Genomic DNA, 23,707 nt, shown 5'->3' on the forward strand with positions numbered 1-23,707 from the left:
GCCTTTGGGCAAAGCGTAGAGAGGTTGGTTTACTGACGGAGAGTCTACTTCATGCATTGCTCTTTAACATTCTGAACTGTCAAACAGTAAAAAGAAAAATGAGTACACACAAATTACTGTTGGTCATCTTCAGATCTTGAATATTTGGTATCCACTGTATGGACTTGGCCTTTGTTAAATCTATAGGCCAACATTGCAAACGATGTGAAAAGCATACGTACACGTTGATTTGCTTTGGAATTAGAAGGGATTACGTGTATTGAGTAGGATTTTTTCGCTTTTGATGAAACTGGCTAATGGGTTGGTCACATTTGTGGTTTCCGTTATTTCAGTTGAATGAATACGGATAAAATACTGAATAAGCATGAAAATATTGTGATTTTTAGAGCAGTATGAGAGGCATATTTCTGGTGTGTGATGAAAAATATAATGAAATGATTCAAAATACATTGCACATAAAAAAATGAAATACAAACTTTACCTGGAAAAAAATTAAAACAATTGGAAATTGAAAATTGAAAATGTCTTATACTTAAGTTAAACACAACTGAACCGTATTTAATAAATGTACCGTGCAAGATTTAAAAAAAAAAAAACATTAAAATTATGGAGTTTTTGGAGATTTTTTTTTCCCATGGTTAAGATGGAGCCTCTCCTTGCCAATTGGTTTTAAGCAAGAATGTTTGAAGTGATAAATCTCGCTGAATGACAAGCTTTTAGCGTCGGGGAGGAGCCAAGTTTAGCCTGGGTTCTTAGCGGAAGTGAGAGAGTCCGGGAAAATAAAGACACAGACACATGATGTTTGTAACAATAAACTATTATTTTGTTCATATATACATCTGTACCTAATGTGCAAATCAATAATTTAAAGTAGTGTAAAAGTCTTAAAGGAATACAAAATCATATCTTACAGTCCTAACATGGTGGCAGTCCATGAAGGGGGTCACGTAGGAACCAAGAGGAGGAGGAGGAGGAGCGACACTGCAGTGGACAGGAGAGACAGAAGCGAACAGCAGTGGACATCCTTGGCCAGGACACACTTTTGTTAAGGACAGCATGGTACATTATTCGGCAAACAGCATCACCAGAACAAACGGCAACACAAACACGGCTTCTTTACAGTCGTCATGTTCAATGAGCAGAAAGCACTTGCAGGCCCGGGTTGTTCCTGTTTTTATATATTTTTTTCCTCCTCCCCCAAACCCACTGATTGGTTAAAGCACTGATGATCACAAAGGCTTGAGGTGCTCTTATAGCAGCAGGTGCTTCTTGAAACGGCCTCTACATGTGGACGAAGGACGCACACTGTCACGCGGGACCGGTAAAACCACGGCGTGATATAAAGCATGACCGCGCGCCACGATTGCGTGTGAGACAGACGGGTGGGCGGGCCTACAGGGGCGGACACGTAATCACACTTTAGACAAATACGCATCGGCTCTTGCTCGTACTACCCACGATTCTTCTCATCTAAGACACTTACCAATTAGGAGTATTAGTCAGGCAGCTCAGAGGGACACACCGTGAACACTGCATATTTGAGGAGCGTGCCATTGTTCAGTGGTTGGCACAGGAAATTCATTTCATTTAAATAAAAATAAAAAAAAGCCACTTTTGATCCATCGTGTCGTGAATCCTTCGCGGGATAAAGGTACACTCGACAAAGCTAATCCAATGTTAAGCTATATTGCGTGTACGTTTGAAATCCTGTCGTTGAAATTTGCTCCCGGGAGCAGCACGTGACGATCTCTGACAATTTACAAGACACAGTTAACCTACAGTATCTATATATTATTGGTGCATAGACAAAATTGGGGGAGAGTGTAGCAGGAGATCACCAAATTTATTGCTTCCGAGGCGAATACCAATCTCCCCTTTACGTTCATTTGATTGCAAAACAACACGAAATCTTCCGGAGAAAATATGAGCAACCGAGAAGAGGGATCGCATTCAAAACGGCTTCACTAAAATGCTCCCCCGCCAATATGAGATAGAATTTTTTTTTTGTTCTACAATGAAAAATAAGGAGCTTTGTCTTTGCGAATTCGCCAAGACCCAGAGATGACTTTTACTCTAAAACAAGTAAAAGACTACATTAAAAAAAAAAAAAAAAAGCACAATAATATCTGGCCAAAGCTGCTCACCGTTTCGAGTTCTGCTTCCCTCGTCTTGACTAACAAGGGAAGGGGGCGGGAATACAAGAGCATTCTCCATCACGTTGTTGCGGATGCAAAGTGCAGGTAGCGTCGTTCCCTTGGCGGCGATGGCTATGCGAGCCTCTGCACTTTGCTCTCCCTCTCCCTGCGCTTAAGCTCCTCCCTGTAGCAGTAGGAGCAATAGTGGTCCGTTTCGGGCCTGCCGTAGAAGGAGCAGTTGTCCCTCTTGCAGCGGCGCTGCTGAAAGCAGTACAAAGGGCTTCCAGAGCCGCGCCCTTTGGTTTTGTCTCGGTTGAGCCAAGCGTGGGACGAGTTGTTGTCGTCGTCGGCGAACTCCAGGCAGTCTTGAATGTCTCTCGCGTTGAATCCGTTGGTGTACGTGTGGGACTTGTGTTCCCCGGGCATGTTGTACGCCAGCGTTTCCAGGGTGTTGGCGGTGCGCACGCCCGACAGGCGCGCCGGGCTGTAGCTCTGCGACGACAACGTGCGGTTCTGCTGGGGGTAGGTGGCGCACGTCTTGAGGGTGCCCACCGTGGGCGCCGGTTTGTAGGGATCTCGTAAGATGGGGGACTGCATGTTGACATCTTGGAGGTGAATCACGCTGTGCCTCTGGATGGGAGGGGTATGGCTGTAGTGGGCGGACACGGGAACGGGCCCAAGTCTCTTAGCACCAAAACTGGGGGAGGAGTAAGGCCCCGGGATGGGCTGGGAGGTGGCGGGTGGGGTGAGCGGAGGGAGCGGGAAAGAGACGTGAGGGGCTGCGGGCACGGGACTGCTCCGGTCTTGCGCCTTGAGCGGCGCGGGGGGCTGCGAGGTGTAGGCGCGGTGCGGCGGGACAGGAGAGCAGCTCTCCGGGGGCGAGCTGTCCGACCTCTCCCTCTGGAAGACGCTCTCATTTTCCGGCTTCTTGGCGGCCGCGTCGCCGGCGGCCGGGGGCTTCTTTTCGGCTTCCTTTCTCTTCTGCTCCTGCTCTTGGCTGAAGCGCTCTTGGGCGTTGGTCAGGTAGTAGCTGATCATCTCCTCGTGGAACTGGTGCCGGTGGCTGGTGAGGAGGAGGCCGGCGAAGATGAACTTGCGCTCGCCCTGCATGGCGGCCCGAAGGATGTTGAGGCTGAGCTTGACGTCCGTGCTGTATTTCCAGTTGTCGAGGCTCTTGTCACCCGAGACCCTCCCCGCGCTGTCCGTTCTGTCGGTGGGGGAGGCGCTGGATGGTTTGTCTCGATCTGTCGGCGAGGGGCTTGTGGCCTTTTCGGAGGAAGTGGAGCTGGCCGAGTGACCCGATTCATCTTTATTCCCTTTGGGTGCCTTGGAGTCTTTCTTTTTTGTCTTTTCCCCTCCGTTCTCCCCGTTTCGACCTGAGCCAGAGTTTGATTTGTTCATTTTGCCGTGCACCAGACCCCCGAGGCCCCCCATGTTCTTCTTCAGCTTGATTCCCAGCGTTTTGCTGAAGCTACCTAGCTTGTTGGCTACAGAATCGGTCCGGCTCTTGTCTTTGTCTTTGCGATGCTGCTGCTTCTCTTTGTCCTTGTCCTTGCCGCTCTTGCCCGTGTTGACGTTGGAGTTGCTGCCAACAGACTCGCGGTCAGAGTCAATGGACTCAGCCAGAGACTGCACGTCTTCACCTGCAGAAGCGGTCGGAGACTCGGGCTGAGCCAGGGGAGCCTGTATTGCACAAAGATGACGGAGAGAAAAAAAAAAATGAACGTGGTTGCAGCACTCGGTGACATTTTCTTAAGAATGAATAATCCATTGAACTGTACAACATCAACAAGTGAAGTTTCTCTCGTGCAGTCAGTCCCAACCACTGTGCCATGAAAGCTCTCCGGGTGTGCTGGCGAAGATTCATTTCACTCAACTGCTTTGAAAATTATTTATAGGGCTGCAACCAAAAAAAAACCCGCTTTGAATTGGAAAATGGGCTTTAATTTAAAAGTGCGCTGAACCGAACCGTTCCACTTTAAAATGTTTGAATTATATCAAACACATGTATCTGAAATTATAATGACGAGTTAACCCCTCCTAATAAATGTTTACGTATTTTATACAAAGCAAATGTATCGTACGTTCTCAAAGTGAACCTTAGCAGATCAAATCAAATCCCAATCCCACTGAATCAAAGCAAACTGCTCCTCTGTAAAATAAGGAGTCATTCCTTGAATCGTATCGCACCACGCGCATCGAGATACAGTACCGTGCGTATCCACTCAAATGCTACATCTTTGTTTATCTCTGCCACTGACTTATAGTGACAGGCACAACAATTAATTGCAACCCCATTAGCGTGCAGAATGTAAAACGAACCCGTCTATCCACATGCTGCTGGTTAACAATTGCTCGGTGTTCAACCAAACTGGCCCAGATTTCACACAGTAAGCACATTTTGGAGTCAACTGAGATGAGGTCATCATAATCTCAGTCTATATGTTCTTTCTGTGACATTTGTTGTTTGGTGTTGCGTCCTGAGATTTTTCGAATGTAATATGTATGACACGGTTCAATGAAGGTTGGGACACACTGCTCTCGAGATTTTGCTGTCCAAAAAGAACATACCCTTGTTTCGGATGGAATTCGGATCCATGTTACATTCATGTAGTTGTGCAACAGGTTCAGTTTGGCCTCCAGTGACAAGATGAGGCTGCAGCAGAAGATGTATGAGGTGAGCCATTTGTAGTCATTGTCACACTTCGGCATGAACAGCGCTGAAGAAGAATGGGCGGGGGGGGGGGGGGGGGGGGCATATAGTTGACCCGAAAATGCTCTCGCTTTCCGATCTAGTAACAAAGCCGCGACAGCGCCAGTGCTCAAGAGGATGCCGTAAATCTGTGGGGGGAAAAAACTGTGAAAAATGACACGCGTTTCTCCCGCCCGGCTGTGTTGAAAGTAATTACAAAATATTTTATTTGTCGCACCAGATGTTGTGGTGACACTGTCATCCATCCAACGATTCGATTGCGGGATGCAGTGTCAGTGTCTGAAAGCGCGGTCTAGACTTCAATGCCTAAACTTCACCGTTGTGCGGAAATTGTTTAGGCATCCAAACTAATGAGAGGGTGACCTGCTTTTTTTTTGGTATCTGCATGGTTCCCATATTGCCGCATTTCGGAGGATAAACGTAACCCCCTGACTGCCTGGAATGTGAAACAGAAACCCTTCCATAAACTCCTTCTTAAATCAGAGCGGGCGTTGTCGCTTCAGCGAGGCCTGTCCCTGGGAAAGCCTCTGGATGACTGACAGCACTCACAATTTGTTCTCTGTGCGCTCATGCTTTGAAGTGACGCCGTAATGAAACTTAAACCCCTCACAGACAAACACAAACTTGCATGGATTTGACGGTTCTCATTGCTTTCGAATCCACTTTGAAAGCCCAACGACAAACATCAAAAGCCCAGGGGAGACGCTGCACGGGACTTACTTGGCCAGCTTGGTGTTATCGTTGTCGTCCCTGCCCCACTCCCAGTCCCTGCCAGGGTCCACGGCAAAATGCAGCGCCAGCAACTTGTGCTCCGAGTCTGTCAGAGGGATTACAGCTGAAAGAGATGAGAATCAGAGTTGAAAGGAGATTTCATTGATCACTTAAACTGCAGTGAGCCCTCACAAGTTGAACTGTATGCAAAAATAGAACATTTAAATGTGGTGCAAAACCCAAAGAAAAAATAAATTTGCAATGGTGCAGAACTGCATTGTATTTTATTGAATTCATTAAATCGGAAGAGCACATGAGGGGCAATTGCAGTTATTCGCGGGGGGTAAGGGACCGAATGCTGTTGCAAAGAAAAAAAAAAAAGCAAGCAATTGACATCCCCTCCAAAAATCCTGCCCGACACACCAAGCTTGTCTCTCGGTCGAAAAGTTCCTTAACTCATTCTGTACCAGCCAATTCTGGACCAAGTCTGAAAAGACGTTTAAAAACGTCATTGGGAGTGAATGAGTTAATACCAATACTTGGGAGTTGTGGCTCAGCGGTAGGGTGGTTCAATCCTCAACACATGTCGAAGCATCCTTGAGCAAGACATTGACCCTTTGTTTGTTCCTGGCAGCATTGGTGTGTGAATGTGCGTGTGAATGGGTGAATGCGAGACTTTGTTCAGCGCTTTTGGGCATCAGGTGGGGGTAGATCAAACGTTACTCAAGTGCACTCGATTCACCATTACTTTCCTACTAGACTGGGGTCATCGGAAAGCATTTCAGAAAGAGCGCAAAAACAATCGTTGACTTTTCAACAAACAGCTGAAGTTCCATAGAAAAAAATGCATACGGGTGAATTTGGGAATAATCAAGCTAAAGAAATGTGTGTGTGTGTGTGGGGGGGGGGGTTACTGTAAAACACTAAATAGCATAATGCCGCATGATTCAATATGAAACAAACAAACAAAAAAAGAACCCGTGGGTGAGGAAACACACTTCTCATGCGCAGACTTTGGGGAAGCGAGCGCTTTTAAGACGGACGGGGGTTGTATCATTTGATTTGCTTTCATAATTGAGCGCATTTCAGACACAGCGGCGTGTGATAGAAGACCGGATTCTTTCATTCATCCTCCGCTGATACCATCACATCCTCGCAGACAGGAAGAGGACCTCAGCACTAATCGCTGGACGCAGAACAGAAAACACACACCCAACCCTTGCTTCCTGCATCGAACCACTGCGCGTGAACAACGTGGGCGTGCCGTGGCCGCAAGCGAGACTCCTACTTGCCCATGTGTTCATCTCCTTGGGCTACTGAGAGTGAGGGGTATATGCTGAGGGGGGCGGGGGCAGCTATCCCCATGACAGCAGAGAGTGGCAGGCTCCTCAAATTGGACACACTCGACAAGCACGAGGCTGCTCCCCCCGCTTCAGGCTTCATAACGACAGTGCAACCACACTTCCTTCATCCCTGAAGAAAGAGGACTTAAACTGCTCGCTCTGGTACTCTTTTTAAGTGCGTTTATGTACAGTGTGTGACAGGCGTCACAACATTGGTGGGGAAACGTTCTGTGATGACGCGTCGCCGGCCTGGTGGAGGGTCAAAGCCTCCGGAGAGGCGCTAGCACATTCAAGATGATCACTAAATGTGATCTGACATCAGTGGCCACAACTCTAACGCGTCTATTCAAGCTGTGTACAGTTATTTCCTCGCTTAAAAGCGCTTCACCTACCTAGACCCTGCTGTAACACATTTTTTTTTTCATGGAACATAGCTACTTCTCTATTGCTGAAATCCCCGCTATAGCGTAGAGATTTGCAGTTTTATAGCAATTGTTTAAATGGATTTTTACAGGATACACAAGTACTTTGACTTGCGTGTGGCCCAATAAGACTAACCCAACATTGCTACGTATGGAAAAAATAAAAATGAAAATTTATGATTCTGTAATGCCCTTGGAGATGGGCAAGGAGAACCACAGTCGCTGATGCAGTTTACTCCGTTTGTTGAATGGGACAAAAAGTCCATCCATCCATCCATTTTCCGAACCGCTTGATCCTCACCAGGGTCGCGGGGGTGCTGGAGCCTATCCCAGCCGTCTCCGGGCAGTAGGCGGGGGACACCCTGAATCAGTCGCCAGCCAATCGCAGGGCACACAGAGACGAACAACCATCCACGCCCACACTCACACCTAGGGACAATTTAGAGCGTCCAATCAGCCTGACATGCATGTTTTTGGAATGTGGGAGGAAACCGGAGCACCCGGAGAAAACCCACGCAGGCCCGGGGAGAACATGCAAACTCCACACAGGGAGGCCGGAGCTGGAATCGAACCCGGTACCTCTGCACTGTGAAGCCAACGTGCTAACCACTGGACTACCGGGCCGCGGACAAAAAGTCAAACACAGAAAAACAAAATCAGAATACGCGCACCCGGACGCCTTCCACTGAACTAACCGGCCACGCTGACTTCAGCTGTTTACTAGGTCACACCCCTTAAAAGGCACCATTGAACAATTGAATACGATAGTCATGACACTTTATAGAACCAGTTTGTTTCTTTACACCATCTTTTACCAAGATCTCATACAAGGGTACAATTTTTAGGAAAAAAATGCAAAAAAATTAAAGGGGGGGGGGAGGGGGGACTGAGCCCCACTGCAAAGAGCGAAAATCCACAAATCACCGACGCCACCACAAAAAGATTTAGAATCGTCTATCGATGCCGCAAGATGGCAGAAAAGCATTATTTTGGCTCAATGAAACTCCTCAACTCACTTCGACGTCGCGTAGTTTCTTGGCACCAAGATGCCACAAGATAAGATAAGAAAACCTTTATTAGTCTCGCAATGGAGAAATTCCCAATTCACAGCAGCAAAGTTATGAAAGGAAGAAGTAGAACAACAAAATATAGGAGCTGCTGGAAAGGCAGCCACTCACGCGGCGCCATTTTGAAGTAAAAATAACACACTCGGGCGCCATCTTAGATGGCGGAAAAGCGAATCTGTCAAAATGAACATCTTCAATTCACTTCAACATGAAGATGTAATACTTTTTGCTTTGGCCTGAGCCCTCTACAGCAGGTCAGTCTAGAACTTCTAACACACAATGAACAGAGATTGGCGGCAATATCACAGGTTGCCTATTAGAAACCGCAGTTGTCTAGCTTGGCTTTGCACAATACAAGCCACACCAGTGAGCTAAAATAGGCACGACTAATGCCTGTGGTACAGTGTGACGAGGGCCATTGTTCAGAGAAATAAACGGCGTGCACTAACAAATCTGCAGGCATGTGCGAACGAGGCCGCTCGCAGCAGTTCTCTTGCATGGGGGGGTCATGCGGCAGGCAGAGGAGGTCTGTCGTCAGGTGGAGTCCTGGCTGCCGCAACACAAGCACAGCTGTCCTAATTTCTCGCCTTTCCGAAAGACTGCGTAAGCTATTGCTGCCACTTGGACAATGTCCAGATTCAGAGATTGCCAGTGAAGCTCTGGGAGACTAAAGTGTGCTGTAATGTATTTACTATCCCCACCGGCAGCCTTGTTTTGCAGTCCTTGAGTGACTGTTTCCCACAGCGTATGCTCGGATGACATCATAGCCCTTGCTGGATCTGAGCGGTGCACATAACAACCTTCATCACCTTGCTCACTTTGCATCTTTGCTTCAAATAGCCAGCAAGAGAGGAAACGTGGGTGTTTTCTGCAAGCAAACAGCTGTTGGAAAGGCTAAACTGCATTTTTGGGGGCAGCTCCAGCACCGCAAGCAGTGGATTGTCGGGCCTCTTTTATTTCCCAAAGAGGACAAAGTCACCGACTGCAGCGTTGCAACACTGAGCCAATGTTTCCTCTGTGCTCTCTGGAAAAGTTTAATTCCCGACTTTGGTCATTGCACAGCTGCAAATTTAAAGGGCCCAGTCCACCAGCAGATTGAACAGCGGTTGTGCATTTTCAGAAGGCCTCAGCTTCTCGCTTTGGATTTTTAACAGCGGAACTCCAGCGGTTTAATTCCAGCCGTACCTCATGTGTAGCAGGAGACGAAACCACAACAAGTAACATTTTAATTCTGAATGCCATGTTGATTCGATTAAGCGGACAGCCTGGTGAGTAGAACACTTAGGTGTTTAATAAATGGAGTGGTGAAAGCTAGCCAGAGTTGGCTGCTTGTTATGTAGGTGGTCTTTTTGTGTAAAAGATGGTCTTTTACTTCATTTAAATAGGCGCTGGAGGGACTTCTGCAAGGCTGCCAAAGAAAACCTGTAATGGGTTTAGGAGCAGGGCTGGAAATAGAGTTTTCCAGTGGGCCAGTTTGACCACAGGAGCACAAGCGGGCTGATGAAAAGTCACAGCAAGTGGCGCTTGAAGAGGTCGGTTCTTCAATAAACGGGGATGTGCGATAACCTCATTCAGAACAAAACCAGCGGATAAGAAAGTATGAAAAAAAAAGATCCCCTTGAAAACAGCCCGAAACTTTTGGTGGCCCCCGCCTGGTTTGCTTCTCGCACTTCACCGTTGAGCAGCCATGCAAGCAACCTCAAAAGGACCAACTGCAGGATATGTCTGCGCAATTTAGAATCAAGTTACCGGGTGGGACCCTGCTTTAATCCTTCAGAGAGGGCTGAAGAAAGAGCCAGTATTCTCAAGCAGTCTGTGGCACCTGAACACACACACGACCACCACTAGCCCCTCCAATGCGAGTGGGGAAAATGAGAGCGAGGCTCCACCTGAGACGTCCACACAGTGGTCCGTCTGTCGGGAGAGAGTCTCGGTTTGTTGGGGGCCCCCGGGCAGGCCTGAGGACCCTGCCCATATGTGGTGATGTGGTTAAGAGTATGCTTAGAACGGCCCTAATTGGCAGCGGGGGCTTTTCATTTTGACCTTTTCCTCGGATGACTTCTTGAATGGCTGGCATCCGGTGAGAAACATGAGCCAATCTAGCAACATTTGACTATTTCTATTTCCATCACGTAAAAGCATCTCAACGCTTTTCTTCCGTCTAGCAAAACAGACCGTGGCATTGCTCTGTAATGTGATTCCTCGCATGAATCGACTAAAAAGTGCTTTCATAACATCCTGGAGAGACACTGCAGATGAAATGTTCCCTCCGCACAGAACTCTGCGTACCAGAGGGAAAAAGTGTAGACGTGTTGCAAAGCGATGGCGTTAAGGAGGCTTCTGTGGACTTACGCGCCATCTAGTGGACGACGTATAGAATTACCACATACGGTAAATAAAAAATATAGGTGCTGAGGAGGGGTAATGACTGTGAGGAGTAGGCGGCATTTGAAGGACTGCTGGCAGTCAAGGGCTAAGCAAGGGTTAGCAGCTTTGTAATCATGTCTGCCTGCTAGTCTGCAGCGGTCATAGTGTGATTTAATAACTAGGTTGCTGTTTATATGCTGAGAATAGGACCTTACTCAGCAGTGAGACGAAGGAGAAGTTGTGAGCACGAAAGAGACAGAGAGAAGGATCTGGCCGGCTGCCCACTAAAATGACGAGTGAGTTCCACCCACCGAGTCAGATACACAAGAGTGCCGTGACCACTGAGGCTGGTTGTCAAGGAGACCCACTCTATTTTGTCAATTATAGGAACCCATTGCAAGGATTATTGTGACCTCAAGAATAAAAGATGCATCCTGAGTGGCAACACTGACATCTCAATTGGCAAAACAAGGAGTCCTGTGACCAAATGGGGAAAATCGACATCGCGCCCAAATGAAACTGCTAACATATGGTGTATAAAGATCGGGATGGGGCTCTGGTCCAAAAAATATGGTACTGTACATTTGTTTATAATTTTTTTTTTTTAATTTATGATGGAAGGAAACAATTCCGGTGGCACGGTGGAAGACTGGTAAGCATGTCCACCTCGATTCCGATCCAAATGGGAATTTTTACATTCCGCTCGTCAGGAAATCAACATTTGAACAACTATAGAGAACTCAAATTGGATTTTGTCAGTAACCCTTCAAGGCAACAAACTGATTGGACACAATTTAAGTGAGTCTTTTGCTCGCTGCTTCCGCATAGTGAAATGCACGCATTTCTCTTGGCTCGACAAAATGTCATTTGCTTATCTGCTGATGTACTGGACATGTCCAGCAAAGTTTTAAGAAATCAAAAATTGCCAGGTTGATTAATCAGACCCTTCCATAGTATTAGTGCTAAATAAATCACCGGACCCCGCTGTCCACGTTCTGGCCACTCCCAAGTTCCTGCTTCCAACTGGCATCTTTTAATAATGGATCACACATAGCTCTACTGCTATTTCATACATTATTCATTTCCAGCAGGACAGGCAGACCACTTGCAATCTCCCCATGAAGTCAGAAGATTTCCTGAATTCCAGAGAAGCTGCTGCCTTGGAGTGAAGAAAGCAGTCTTTCCCAAGAACGTGCAATGACCGCTTACCTTGCTCTCGCTGCTGGTCCCTCTGCTCCATGGACACCAGTGCAGAGAAGTGCGCCTGATCATAAGCCAACACCAGTGGGGAGCAGTGACATCGACTCGGAGGAACCTCCAGGGGTAAATAGAGACCTCCAAACGGGATTGGCGCAAATGCTGAAAGTCAGTAAGAAAGTGAAGTGACGAACGCTTGCTCATTGTTGAGGTGATCGAGGCGAGGGGCAGCCTTTACCTTCTCCTCCCGAGTCTCTGAGCATCGTGTCGGCCACCACAACAATCGGCCTGCGCAGCACGTGGGCCAGCACAAACACATGGAACTCCTCCAGACTCTCATAGACCGGGTCCTCGGAGTTATCCACCCTGCAGTTGGAAATCCCCGTGGGATTTGGTGAGGATTTCCTGAGTTGGTCGTGTCAGATACAAGCAGACTAGCGGGTGAAAATAGGAAGTGTAGAACCTAATCACATGATTTCATCCCTTCGATCTATTTCATCTGGCGGCTGTTGACAGGCGCGACAACTATTGGCCCATCTGTTCAGGCTCTACACGTGTTGGAATGAAAGAGAGCAAAAGGAGGCGCAGATTCAGAGCGCTCTGGCTCGCCATCACCAGGGAACGAGGAAATGTGCAACAATTAAGTTGCCGAGCACACTAACAGCCTACGCAGCCAAATTAACTCTAATGAAGAGGCTCTTAATATGTGAATCCCACTCAACCCATTTAGGGGCTCATCTCACACCAGGACCATCAAGCATTCCAAACCTGATTACCGTGTTACAAGCCAAGCTCAATGACAAGTTAACACCACCCTACTCATGGAGTAAATGAGGCATTTTAAAAAGGGGAAGTTGTCAGTGACTGAAAACCAGCTAAGAATACCATTGCGCTAAATAGCATCCCAGTGCTGAACACGTCTGTTTCCTTTTTAGTCAACACAGCACACCTGTTTTGCGAGAAATGAAATTGAGAAAGGGTGCATATGGTTTCTCCGTGCGTAGGAGGAGGAAACTAGTTTGTTTCCGATCTTCTTCAATAAATGGGCTTGCATCTGCGTTGATGCAAAAGGGAAGCCGCAGTTGAGTGGGAGGGAGGAGGCCAGTGCAGCTAAGATGGAAAATGGCAAAAAGACACCGCTAGATGGCAGAGAATGACGTGAGCTTGTACCCCCCCCCCCCCCCCCCCACACACACACACTTTTTCCCTATTTAACGGTGAAGCTTTCCAAGCATGCTACAGCTTTGAGAAATTTCACATAAGCGGCCCGGTGGTCGAGTGGTTAGCACGTTGACGTCACGGTGCCGAGGTGCAGGGTTCAATTCCAGCTCCGGACACGTTGTGTGGAGTTTGCATGTTCTCCCCGGGCCTGCGTGGGTTTTCTCCGGGTACTCCGGTTTCCTCCCACATTCCAATAACTTGCATGGCAAGCTGATTTGAACACTCCAAATTGTCCCTAGTTGTGAGTGTGAGCGCAGATGGTTGTTTGTCTCTGTGCACCCTGCGATTGGCCGGCAACCGGTTCAGGGTGTCCCCCGCCTACTGCCAGGAAACGACTGGGATAGGGTCCAGCACCCCCGCGACCCTGGTGAGGATAAGCGGATCGGAAAATGGATGGATGGATGGATGTACGACACAAAGTTAAGCTCCAAATGATTCATACCCTGGTCAAATTTGTTTGAGAAATTTGACACATATTCTCAATTGTCATGATTATTGTGTTACATTTGAAATCAGAGCTGTGTGGATTGATCTTTTTTTTTTTTAAATTATTATTCTCATTCAAACTTTGTTTCATCTGAAATTCACCAACGGCACTGGCAAAGAATGGGAATGCGGCGCGCCAACAGAAGCATTTTACAACGGTACAGGCGACCTACGATGGTGACGTTCCTGCACTTAACACGCCGCAAAAGCGCATCCCATGCATCCGCATCAGGTCTCGACAAAGGTAGGCAGTCATTTCCTTTTCACAAATCCACAAATTCTTGTATCTATTTTATTGTTCCGTTTTGTTCATTTTGCGGGCCGTTACGGCTTTTGCTCATCGTGGCATGCGTATGTGCACTGTATATGCTTTTATTACTGTATAATTTAGGAACATAATGCACCATGAAATTCAGAGTACAGCTCACAAACGATACAAATACAGATCTTTTCCTTTCAAATGTATGTTACGCAAGTTGCATTTTGAGCATATGTGTGGGAGACGTGCATTGGAGACGGCTTACCCTCCGCTCGTGTTGCCGTTTTTGCTGAGGTGAGTGCGAGGCTCACTGGAGGCCAACTTGAGCAGCTCGTTCCATTCCCGCTCCCACTCCTCCTCGGTGTACACCAGGCCAGACTGCACAAGCAACACAACTCTGTTGAGCAGATGCTCGCCCACATGATCCCTTTTATCATTCAGTGTCACTGTTTGTGGTTTGCTGAACCTGTAGCTACCAATGGGGCAAACAAAAAAAAACAAACAAACAAAAAAACATGACAAAATGACTGGCATATAGTTCCAAGCGTCATCGTGAGCTCCAAGAGTTAATTTGGGTATGTAATGAATTTCCTTTCTCAGATGAGCGTATTGGAGTGTCTCGGGATGCAACGTGTGATGGGGGGGAGAGACTCTTCCAACCTCCTTATTTTGTTGGGTTTGCTGCCACCTCCACCTCCTTTTCAGGGCGTCTCTCTCCGCGCCGCTCTTCATCATGGTGTACAGGGACTTCCTGAGCATCAGGTCTCTGTCATGGAAACCCCACATCCCTTCAGGAGACACATAGACATTATTGGTGCATGTAGTCAATGTTACATGGCAGTTCTGCACAGCTGCGCTTCAAAAGCAATATTATGTGATGATTACCATCTTTCACTTTTATGACTGAAAATTAATATTAACATTATCATCCCGCTTTTCAATTACCGGTAATATTCATACAACAAACAAATTAGTGATACAATTTCAAACTCGTCATACCCAATTCTAATACCCTGAAAAATAAATATAGCCTAGACACTCCTAACTTCTTTTACTCCCGATTGAGGCTAAATACAGCTCCTCACCGACATACAAAGTTTGCATATGGTGCATTTGTGACTATGCCGGATATTACTGTACCACAGTGGGAACTACAATGTGAAGTACAATTGCGCCTTGCTGCTGCACCAACATTTACATGATGCGAATGACATGGGCTCTGATATTTGATCCAATTGTGTTTCCTGGCATGTTCTCCAAAATGTGCTCTGACACTAACAGGATGAAAAAGACTTAGGAGGCAAACCCTGATGGTGCAGACAAATGTGATGTGTCACTCTCTTCGCTGGCAGCTTAAATATGCACTCCTGACAGAGCAATTCGAGTCACTTAAAAGTGAGAGGCTTACCTAAAGAAGCAGCATGGAGGAGGCAGTTCCCATCCCCAGTGGTGGCCAGAGGAAGCAGCTTCTTACAGCTGGTGCACATGGTGGACCACCAGTTCAGACGACCTGTGCAAAAATATAGGAAGCGGAAACAACACGATATTTGTCAAGTATGAATCAATCATGGCGGTCCAGTGGTTAGCACGTCGGCTTCACAGTGCAGAGGTACTGGGTTCGATTCCAGTTCTGGCCTCCCTGTGTGGAGTTTGCATGTTCTCCCCGGGCCTGCGTGGGTTTTCTCCGGGTGCTCCGGTTTCCTCCCACATTCCAAAAACATGCATGTCAGGCTGATTGGACGCTCTAAATTCTCCCTAGGTGTGAGTGTGGGCGTGGATGGTTGTTCGTCTCTGTGTGCCCTGCGATTGGCTGGCAACTGATTCAGGGTGTCCCCCGCCTACTGCCCGGAGATGGCTGGGATAGGCTCCGGCACCCCCCGCGACCCTAGTGAGGATCAAGCGGTTCGGAAAATGGATGGATGGATGGATGAATCAATCACACTAAAGCCATTCAGAAAAAAAATCAGGCAGCAATCAAAACGTATGCAAATAAAGCGTACCAACACTAAGCTTGCATTGTTTGCTTTGATGGGTTGAATGCACATTTTTGTGTGAAAAATTAGTTTGTGGTAAAAAACGAGGGTGTAAAATGATGATTAGTCTCAGAACAGGACATTTATACAGTAGATAACTTTTATATACTGTGACCCATCAGACAGCTGGAACATAATCTTTGATAGGGTTAAAAAAAAAAAAAAAGAAGCTATTCCAATATTCTTCCAGCGGGGACAGGTTACAACATGAAAAATATGCAAAATAATCTGCCCAAAACCAAGATGAAAATCCTCTTCCTCTCACATCACACCAGCCAGTGTCCCTCAGGGTGTGTATGTGTGTGTGTTGGGGCACACAATCCTCACATCTGAAATAACTGCATCATTTTATTTAACAAGTGTATAGATTCGTCTCATGAGCCTTGTGAACCTTTCAAAGACACTAACCGTTCTTTTTGCATTTTATTATTTGCAGAGCTCAATAATTGTTTGAGATCAAAAAAATGTTTTCAACTGATTTAAGTAGGTATTCATTGCTTTTGCCTACAACAATTAGATGAATGTGGTCTGCTATTCATAGTGGCGATCTAGAGAACGTAACATGAAAAACAAGTTGGTTCGCATTTATACCCTTTTTAGCTACGTATTCTGTCCGGATGATCGGTTTATAAAAAAAATGAATAAATACATAAATGACAAGGTTATAATGGGGTCTTTGTCTTTATCTGCGCAAATAAATGTATTTAGTGGTAACTACTTTGTGCAGTATTTAAAGGAAAAAAAACGAGGATCGAGTTGCGATCATTGTTGTCTGCAGGGAGGTGAGAAACTTCAAAGTTCAAAGCTTCGGCTGGATAATGAATCCTTGGGATCCTGCAAGTTTGGGGAAAAGAACCTGAGTCTTCAGCCAGTGTCTCACTTTTACTCAAGAGATCCAATAAGCATGACTGATAATGACACTGACCAGCTTGTTCCAAAGCCATCATGGTGGACTGCTCGATCAGGTCTCTCTCGATGAAACTCCTGAAGTCTTCGCTGTACACGCTGAGGTCTGGCAACTGGAATGTGTAGATAGGCATCTCAAGAGGGAACTGCTCGTTGGTACACTCGTTGGCCACTTGCAGCCGCGCCAGGGAGACAATGGCGGAGCTGGCATGTGAGATTCCGCGGGACAGACGTTTCTCTAAGGGGGGTGGGATGGAATGGATGAGAGATTAAAAAAAAAGGGGTTCAGAGATATTTTCTGCCAGTGTCTGTGTTCCAACATGTTCTCTCGAGCAATCACATGCATTGCTACACCGTAAGGTCAATTCAGACGCATCGAGAGTACTCCCGAGTACCACTGCGCCGGCATGAGCTGTAAACTTTCACGGTAACACAGTCCAAAGTATTCGAGACTCCAAAGTCATGCACTCCAAAGCGCATGCCAACGAACCCAACCTGCATATTTTTGAAATGCTTGTGAAAACGTAAAAAGTTGTCAAAATAAGAGTCTACCTTGTCCATTGTCCTCCTGCTTCTGCGCACACGACCTGTCGATCTTGCTGACATGGGTTGGTGTGTCACGTGCCTCTGGCTGTTTGTAGTAGCGGCCCTCGTTGAAGACCTGCGGCAGGTTGGCAGTGTGGACCTGCCTGAGCTCCTCATAATCATTCAGAGCAGCACTCAGGTCCCAGTTTTTACCTGCCAGGCGCAAATCAACAAAGAGATCCACATAATGAACAAACACGCTAACAGGTGTAAAGAAATGATTTTAAATAAAGCCGTTTTTTTTTTTTTTTTTTAAATATAGTGTTGAATGTTCCCATGGAGGGTGGCCCGGTGGTTAGCGCGCCGACCTCACAGTACAGAGGTACCAGGTTCAATTCCAGCTCTGGCCTTCCTGTGTGGAGTTTGCACGTTCTCCCCGGGCCTACGTGGGTTTTCTCCGGGTACTCTGGCTTCCTCCCACATTCCAAAAGCATGCAGGGCAGGCTGATTGAACACTCTAAATTGTCCCTAGGTGTGAGTGTGAGTGCGGATGGTTGTTCATCTCTGTGTGCCCTGCGATTGGCTGGCAACCGGTTAAGGGTGTCCCGCGCCTACTGCCCGAAGATGGCTCGATTAGGCTCCAGCACCCCCCGTGACCCTGGTGAGGATAAGCGGATCGGAAAATGGATGGATGGATGTTCCCATGGAACTTTTCCTTGTACTGTAGACAACGCTATTTCATATTGGACATGCTACAGAAAACTGAATGTGCTCCAATTCAATTACTGAACTGCGAACAAGCACAACATCACAGAGAAAAATCAGACGGGTCCTTTATTCTGCGTCTTATTTTGTTTTCATACAACACAATGCCAATGTTAAAAAGTAGCCCATATGAAGCAAAAACTGAGTAACGGTGAGCAACAGGGAAAGGTTGACGTTGGGCAGGGTCAGAACAGTGTTGACGGCCAAGTGAGCCAGATCCATTAAGGGAGTGACAGCAATATCCTGATGCAGAGGAGGAACATGAGCCGACACACACACTCGTTAAGACTCATTGTGACGGGAAGTGTGCTTGCAAAACTGTTTATTGAACATGTATGAAAGTCAAAAATCTATATTTCTTCGCAAAACAATGTAATGCAATTATGACCAGACTATATCTTGGCCTCAGATTAAAGAGTAAAATGTAAAATCATTGTTCAGCTGTCAGGCCCTTGGCTTTGTTTGGCCTCTCCCTTATCACTCTCAGAGTCTTTTCTCAGAGGAAGCAGGCAGCAGCTTTCAGAGAGAAAGCTTTTAACGCCCAGTCTGCTCCAACACATTCTTTTAAGCAGAGTGCAGCTAAATAGATTTTGTTTTAGAACCAGAGCTGAAAAAAGAAATTAATAGGGCAGAATAAAGGACAATGATGCTTCTGATAATGACAGAATAATCAGCTGGTAGAATACTTGCGATTGAAGACATTCCGGGGAGCGAGTGTCCACCGGTTTTGTAACCGGAGCATGTTTGTGAGCCAGTTAATGGACTCTTAAGAGGAAGCGGTGCTATTTCCTCCAGACATCCAGACATGATGCTTCTCCACTAACTGAACATGAAACTTGGCACCACGGCGACCCGTCTCTCATGCCAAATCAATGCAAAGCAGATTTCGGAGGTTATCAAAACCCACGATGGCAACAAAAGGCCCGGCCGGCAGTATGGCGGGTAATGCGTGGTCTCTAAATGCTTCCACGCAAGCTCTCAATGGAAAGACAGCTCTCTCGTTCATTTGAAATGGCCGTCGTCTGCAAAAAGAAGCGTCGATAAGTGAGGAACGCGAGTTACCCGCATCCATTACCAATATACTGTATTAGCTTGAACTTAACCAGGGTTTCAAAGCAAATATGAAAAGGAATTACATCGATCCATTGAATTTTCTATAGTGCTCATCCTCTTCAGCATTACAGGAGTCTGCAACTTTTCCAGCAGAATCCGGGTGAAAGGTGGACTACACCGTTTACTGGTCATCATTTAGTCACATATGGTGTTAATATTTGTCGACACGGTGGTCATCGTTGAGACTTGACGAACTGCATAACGTGCGTGTCTCTGCGGGACTGTATACTCGCGGGCTAAAGGTTGCGGGGTCGGAGTATCAGTTTTGACTGAAAAGAAAGTAAATAAATAAACAGTATCGAATCATTTCATGTTTGAACATTGCTGTGTGAAACGTGCACATCGGTGGAAACAACAGAGCGCGACAAACTAGCTACATTCACCACATCCATAGAGAAACAAATGTTGCGCAATACATTACGTCTGATCTTAATTTCTATTTACACAAGACATCGGCTCCAATCTTGCTAACCATAGACCATAATTCTGTCGGCTCGTGAACTTTTGCACTCTGGTGTTTTGTTTTGTTTTGTTTTGTTCCATGTGGCTAAGTGAGTTAAGCTGACATGCCAGTAGCACAGCGCTCCTCAATGCAACCCAGTGAATGGACAACAAAGCTGTCTCTTGGGAACGCTCCCGTAAAAACGTCACAGACACTTCTAAATCAGCGCACTGGCTCCCCGGTCGTGAGCTCCCGTCTTCCCCTCCCCTCCTTTTGTTTCCTTTCTCCTCCCTTTCCACCGCTCTCTCTCCTCTCCACTCTTAATCGCGGAACCCAGCCCACATCAAGGAGCGGATGATCAAACACACCATCCTTCCCTTTTTAGTGCGGTGAGTAACAGTAGTCGCTTACCTTCCAGCAGGTCTCTTGCCAGACCCGGTTCTGCCCCCGTGGACCGAACAAAGTCTGACAGGACCGCGTCCATGTCCAGAGTCATGTGATCATGAGTGTGCGCTGCCCACGGTGCAGCGGAGGCCTTGGTGGACGCCAGCCTTCACGTTCTCATCTGGCGAAGACAAAAATGGAGAAAAGCCGGATAAAAGCGAGCTCTTGAGAGAAAACTTTTTGCGTCCCCCAGCTTGAGCTGGGGTCAAATGAGTGCAAGCGGCGCTCCTCCTCATCTTACTCACAGTCATAACAGAAAACCCAGCCGCACTGATGTAATATCAACAGAGCTGCAGCCAGAGGTTGTATCCAGGACACACCTGCCTGTTTCCAAAGCCTTTGGCCCACTGCCTGCAATCGCAACAATGCTAACTCTCTTCCTGCCTCTGTGGGCCGATGGTTGTAATTGAGTATCTTAAACCACATCAGTGCTACTGTTTACGTCGGCGAAAAAACAGCCACTCATTTCTCATGGTCAATAGTCCAAGTCACAAACAACACTAATGAGACGCATGTCCTCCCTCGTTCTATGGAATGAATGAGTTCATGCATAACTTTCATTCCTCGGGAAGAAGCAGTGTGGGGGGGGGGGGGGGTCGTCGGAGAGCAGCACCGAGCAACAGCAGCAAAGAAACAAACACCCACAGGTTGACCGCAACAACAGAGAAACTGTGCAGAACAGAGCCCGCTAAGGCCCGTGGCTTTCACCCAAGATGAGCTGAAGCCCAGCGGAGAGGCCCCGCCCGCATCAGCAGCCGCTCTGCTCTTACTCGCGGGCTGTCTGCATTAAAGAGCACAACATGACATTTGGACCCCACCAGAACAGAAGCATCTTGGCTTTAAAATGTCCTCTCAGCTACTGTTGGCTCTCATGAGCGGCTTGACTTATGTTGTGCTCTTCATCACAATGCATTATTAATGAGTCAAACTTGCAATTAGGATGTAATAGTTTAGCTGACCTAGTTACTGTCAGCCATTTGCACGGTGTTGTAGTGAGTGAGTGAGTGAGTGAGTGATTGGAGTGTGCTTGCGAATATTCTCATTCATCCGGGTCATTTCATTCTCAGGGCATTGAATTGATTGCAACTGGACTTTTCTGATCGTCTGACTTAGAAGACGCTTTGCCTCTCATCTGAGTAGGAGTTGTTTTACGAGTTTGGTCATGTGACTTTGGCAAGATGAACCGTGATTAGTCGTTACCTGATACCTTGCTACTGTGATGTCATTTTCAGTCGGCAGCAAGTGGCAAAATGGCTGAACACAGAGATGAATTTAAAAAAAAAAAAAGGATGGATGAAGGATTTTGCTGCTTAATTCACATTCCCCAAACACAACATTAATCAGAATGTCGTGCTTAGGCCAGAGGGGGTGCATACAATTCTAAAATTGTGAAGACATTTTACGTGTTGATAGTGAAACTTTGACAAATTATCGATTTCAGGGACTTCATACCAGACCGTCATGGTCACACACGACACACCCGAGCCGTGCCTTCCCATTGAATTCTTGGATTAAAAAATATGGTACAGTTTTATTCTCCCAACTATTATAATGGAAAATTTACAAGCACTGGGTCCACTAGGAAAATTCAACATTCACCTTTTATGTGATACTAGTGGAAATATAAATTTTGTATTGGATCTTTTTAGATTGAGTAATCCTCTTGTGGCAAGAAAAGTCGAATATTACAAGAATCCCAATGATGCTATGTAGGCAGGGCATATAGCTTTTTAGGTGGACTGTAGTGTTGAGGGGTAAAACCTCATCTTTTCCTTTAGGTACAGTCATGTCCCCATCATCCCCCACTATTTTTCCCCTCCACCCACATGGGAGGTAACAGTCACTCAGAAAAAGCCGTCTACATGCTTTCTTTCCGACATGACATTCTGCCGGCGGGAGTCCCCCATCCTCGTTAAATCATTTTTAAACTTTTGCTTGTCACACACAGAGGATTACAAAAATGAACTACAGAAGACGTTCATTGCAATAATTCCTTGATGATCAATTCACACGCTCCGGACCATGAATTCAACTTGACGAAAAGAAAACACAGGTTGGTTTACAATTGGTCGACGTTCCACTGGAACCAGAGCGAGCAAGATTAAAGCTGCACGACGAGAAAAAGAAGGGCTTTGGCGCTCACTTTTCAGGGTAGGAGCTCAGGTAGAAAGCTGTAGTCACGATAACATGGGGGGGGGGGGGGGGGGGGAGAAAAGAAAACAACATGTTGAACTGGTGTGGAGACGGAATAGTAATGCTTCTAATAAATATTAAATATCATTACCGGTAGGTTGTGCAGTACCTAATGCAGCACCCAGTGAATATTACATGAACTGTAACTACTTTTCCATCTTACAGACTAATGTGGCATCAAGCATGTCAAAATTTGGACGACCAAAGAGACACGTGTTTTTAACTACTAGATGGCGAGGCAACTTAGGGATGGAGTCAATCCATTCGTTTTGGTTGGTCATGAAATGTTATCAATAACAAAAACACAAAACCACAATCAGTTTTTTGTTGGTTTTTCTTTTCAAACTTACTTTCTGTATCTTTGCCGAGGTTTGATGCGACGCCATCACATGACTGTGGGACTGTCGGGACCAGACAGAGCTCTAGTCCATGGCTTCACGCGCCGAGGAAAGGAAGACAGCCCTGAAATACACACAATAGTATAAGAAGTCACCCGCTGATACCGAAAAATATACCGTTAGTTTCTGATGAACTGAGACACAGAATGGAATTACACTTCGACTGTTTCAACTGAGTAGGAGCATTACGATGATCTGAGTCACATCATCGGATTGCTTCTACTTACCGTACTGTCATTTGAGTCATATTAGAGAACAGGGAGTCCCACTCCCTTGTAAAAATCACACGATGACGAGAAACTGCCTAATTCTGCTCACAAAGCATCAAGTAGCACCTAAATGTGCGACGTGCACAGGGAAAGAGTCTCTCAATAAAATGCGGACGCACGTGTGAAATGAACACGAACCCGGTTAAGAAAATGCAAAACTATCTTTACAATCTTTGCTTATACACAACAATGTGCGAGTTTGCTGACGCTGCAAAAAGCAGGAAAGGTGACTGGAAGGGTGCTAACAGACGTCATATGATGAGTTGGGAGGGATTGACAGGTTCAAAAAAGGGGGGAAAATCTTGAGAAATGTACTAAAGTGTTCCATAAATGCAACACTATGTAGTGGGGATTTCATTTCATTTAAGATATTCACCCCACTCCAAGACAAATACGAAAGCAGCCTTTGTATGAACTCTGCAGGGAGAATATATACATGTTTGGGGTTTTTTTTAACTTGAAAGTACCGGTACACATTTTCTACCCAGTAGGGCATAGTAAGCAACACCTCACACCAACCTCTCAGCAAGAGTGCTGGCAAGCATCGAAAAAGTTTTCCCATTTAAGACTAAAATATCCTTCATGCTTTATTTGTGGGAACAAAGGTTACACATGTGACTGCAGTTGATTTTGGAGCATGAATATGTTCTTTATTTTGAAGGTACTCCAACTACTTCGTCCTTCAACTCTTACAACTA

The 23,707-nt window shown here is 46.4% G+C and overlaps 1 protein-coding gene across 3 annotated transcripts in view; it reads right to left on the reverse strand.

The window, feature by feature from the left end:
* Window positions 1-799: 799 nt before the first annotated feature.
* otud7a (OTU deubiquitinase 7A) overlaps window positions 800-23,707 on the reverse strand; it is a 31,379-nt gene continuing 8,471 nt past the window's right edge. Inside the window, exons 1-13 of one of the 3 annotated variants that reach the window (XM_086109252.1) lie at window positions 22,968-23,086; window positions 22,693-22,804; window positions 20,117-20,270; window positions 17,413-17,598; window positions 16,880-17,098; window positions 15,330-15,431; window positions 14,582-14,709; window positions 14,187-14,299; window positions 12,194-12,360; window positions 11,968-12,117; window positions 5,569-5,683; window positions 4,707-4,791; window positions 800-3,818 (exon numbers count right to left, since the gene is read on the reverse strand). In XM_086109252.1, the coding sequence (XP_085965378.1) occupies window positions 2,268-3,818; window positions 4,707-4,791; window positions 5,569-5,683; window positions 11,968-12,117; window positions 12,194-12,360; window positions 14,187-14,299; window positions 14,582-14,709; window positions 15,330-15,431; window positions 16,880-17,098; window positions 17,413-17,598; window positions 20,117-20,201 (2,901 nt within the window). In that variant the 5' untranslated portion in view covers window positions 20,202-20,270; window positions 22,693-22,804; window positions 22,968-23,086 and the 3' untranslated portion in view covers window positions 800-2,267. Of the gene's footprint in view, window positions 3,819-4,706; window positions 4,792-5,568; window positions 5,684-11,967; window positions 12,118-12,193; window positions 12,361-14,186; window positions 14,300-14,581; window positions 14,710-15,329; window positions 15,432-16,879; window positions 17,099-17,412; window positions 17,599-20,116; window positions 20,271-22,692; window positions 22,805-22,967; window positions 23,087-23,707 lie in introns of those variants that run through there. The other 2 variants (XM_086109253.1, XM_086109251.1) reach the window with 2 other exon arrangements.

Source organism: Hippocampus guttulatus, chromosome 4 (genome assembly GCF_054856545.1).
Source record: "Hippocampus guttulatus isolate MCC_2025c chromosome 4, RoL_Hgut_1.0, whole genome shotgun sequence".
Classification (NCBI taxonomy): Eukaryota; Metazoa; Chordata; class Actinopteri; order Syngnathiformes; family Syngnathidae; genus Hippocampus; species Hippocampus guttulatus.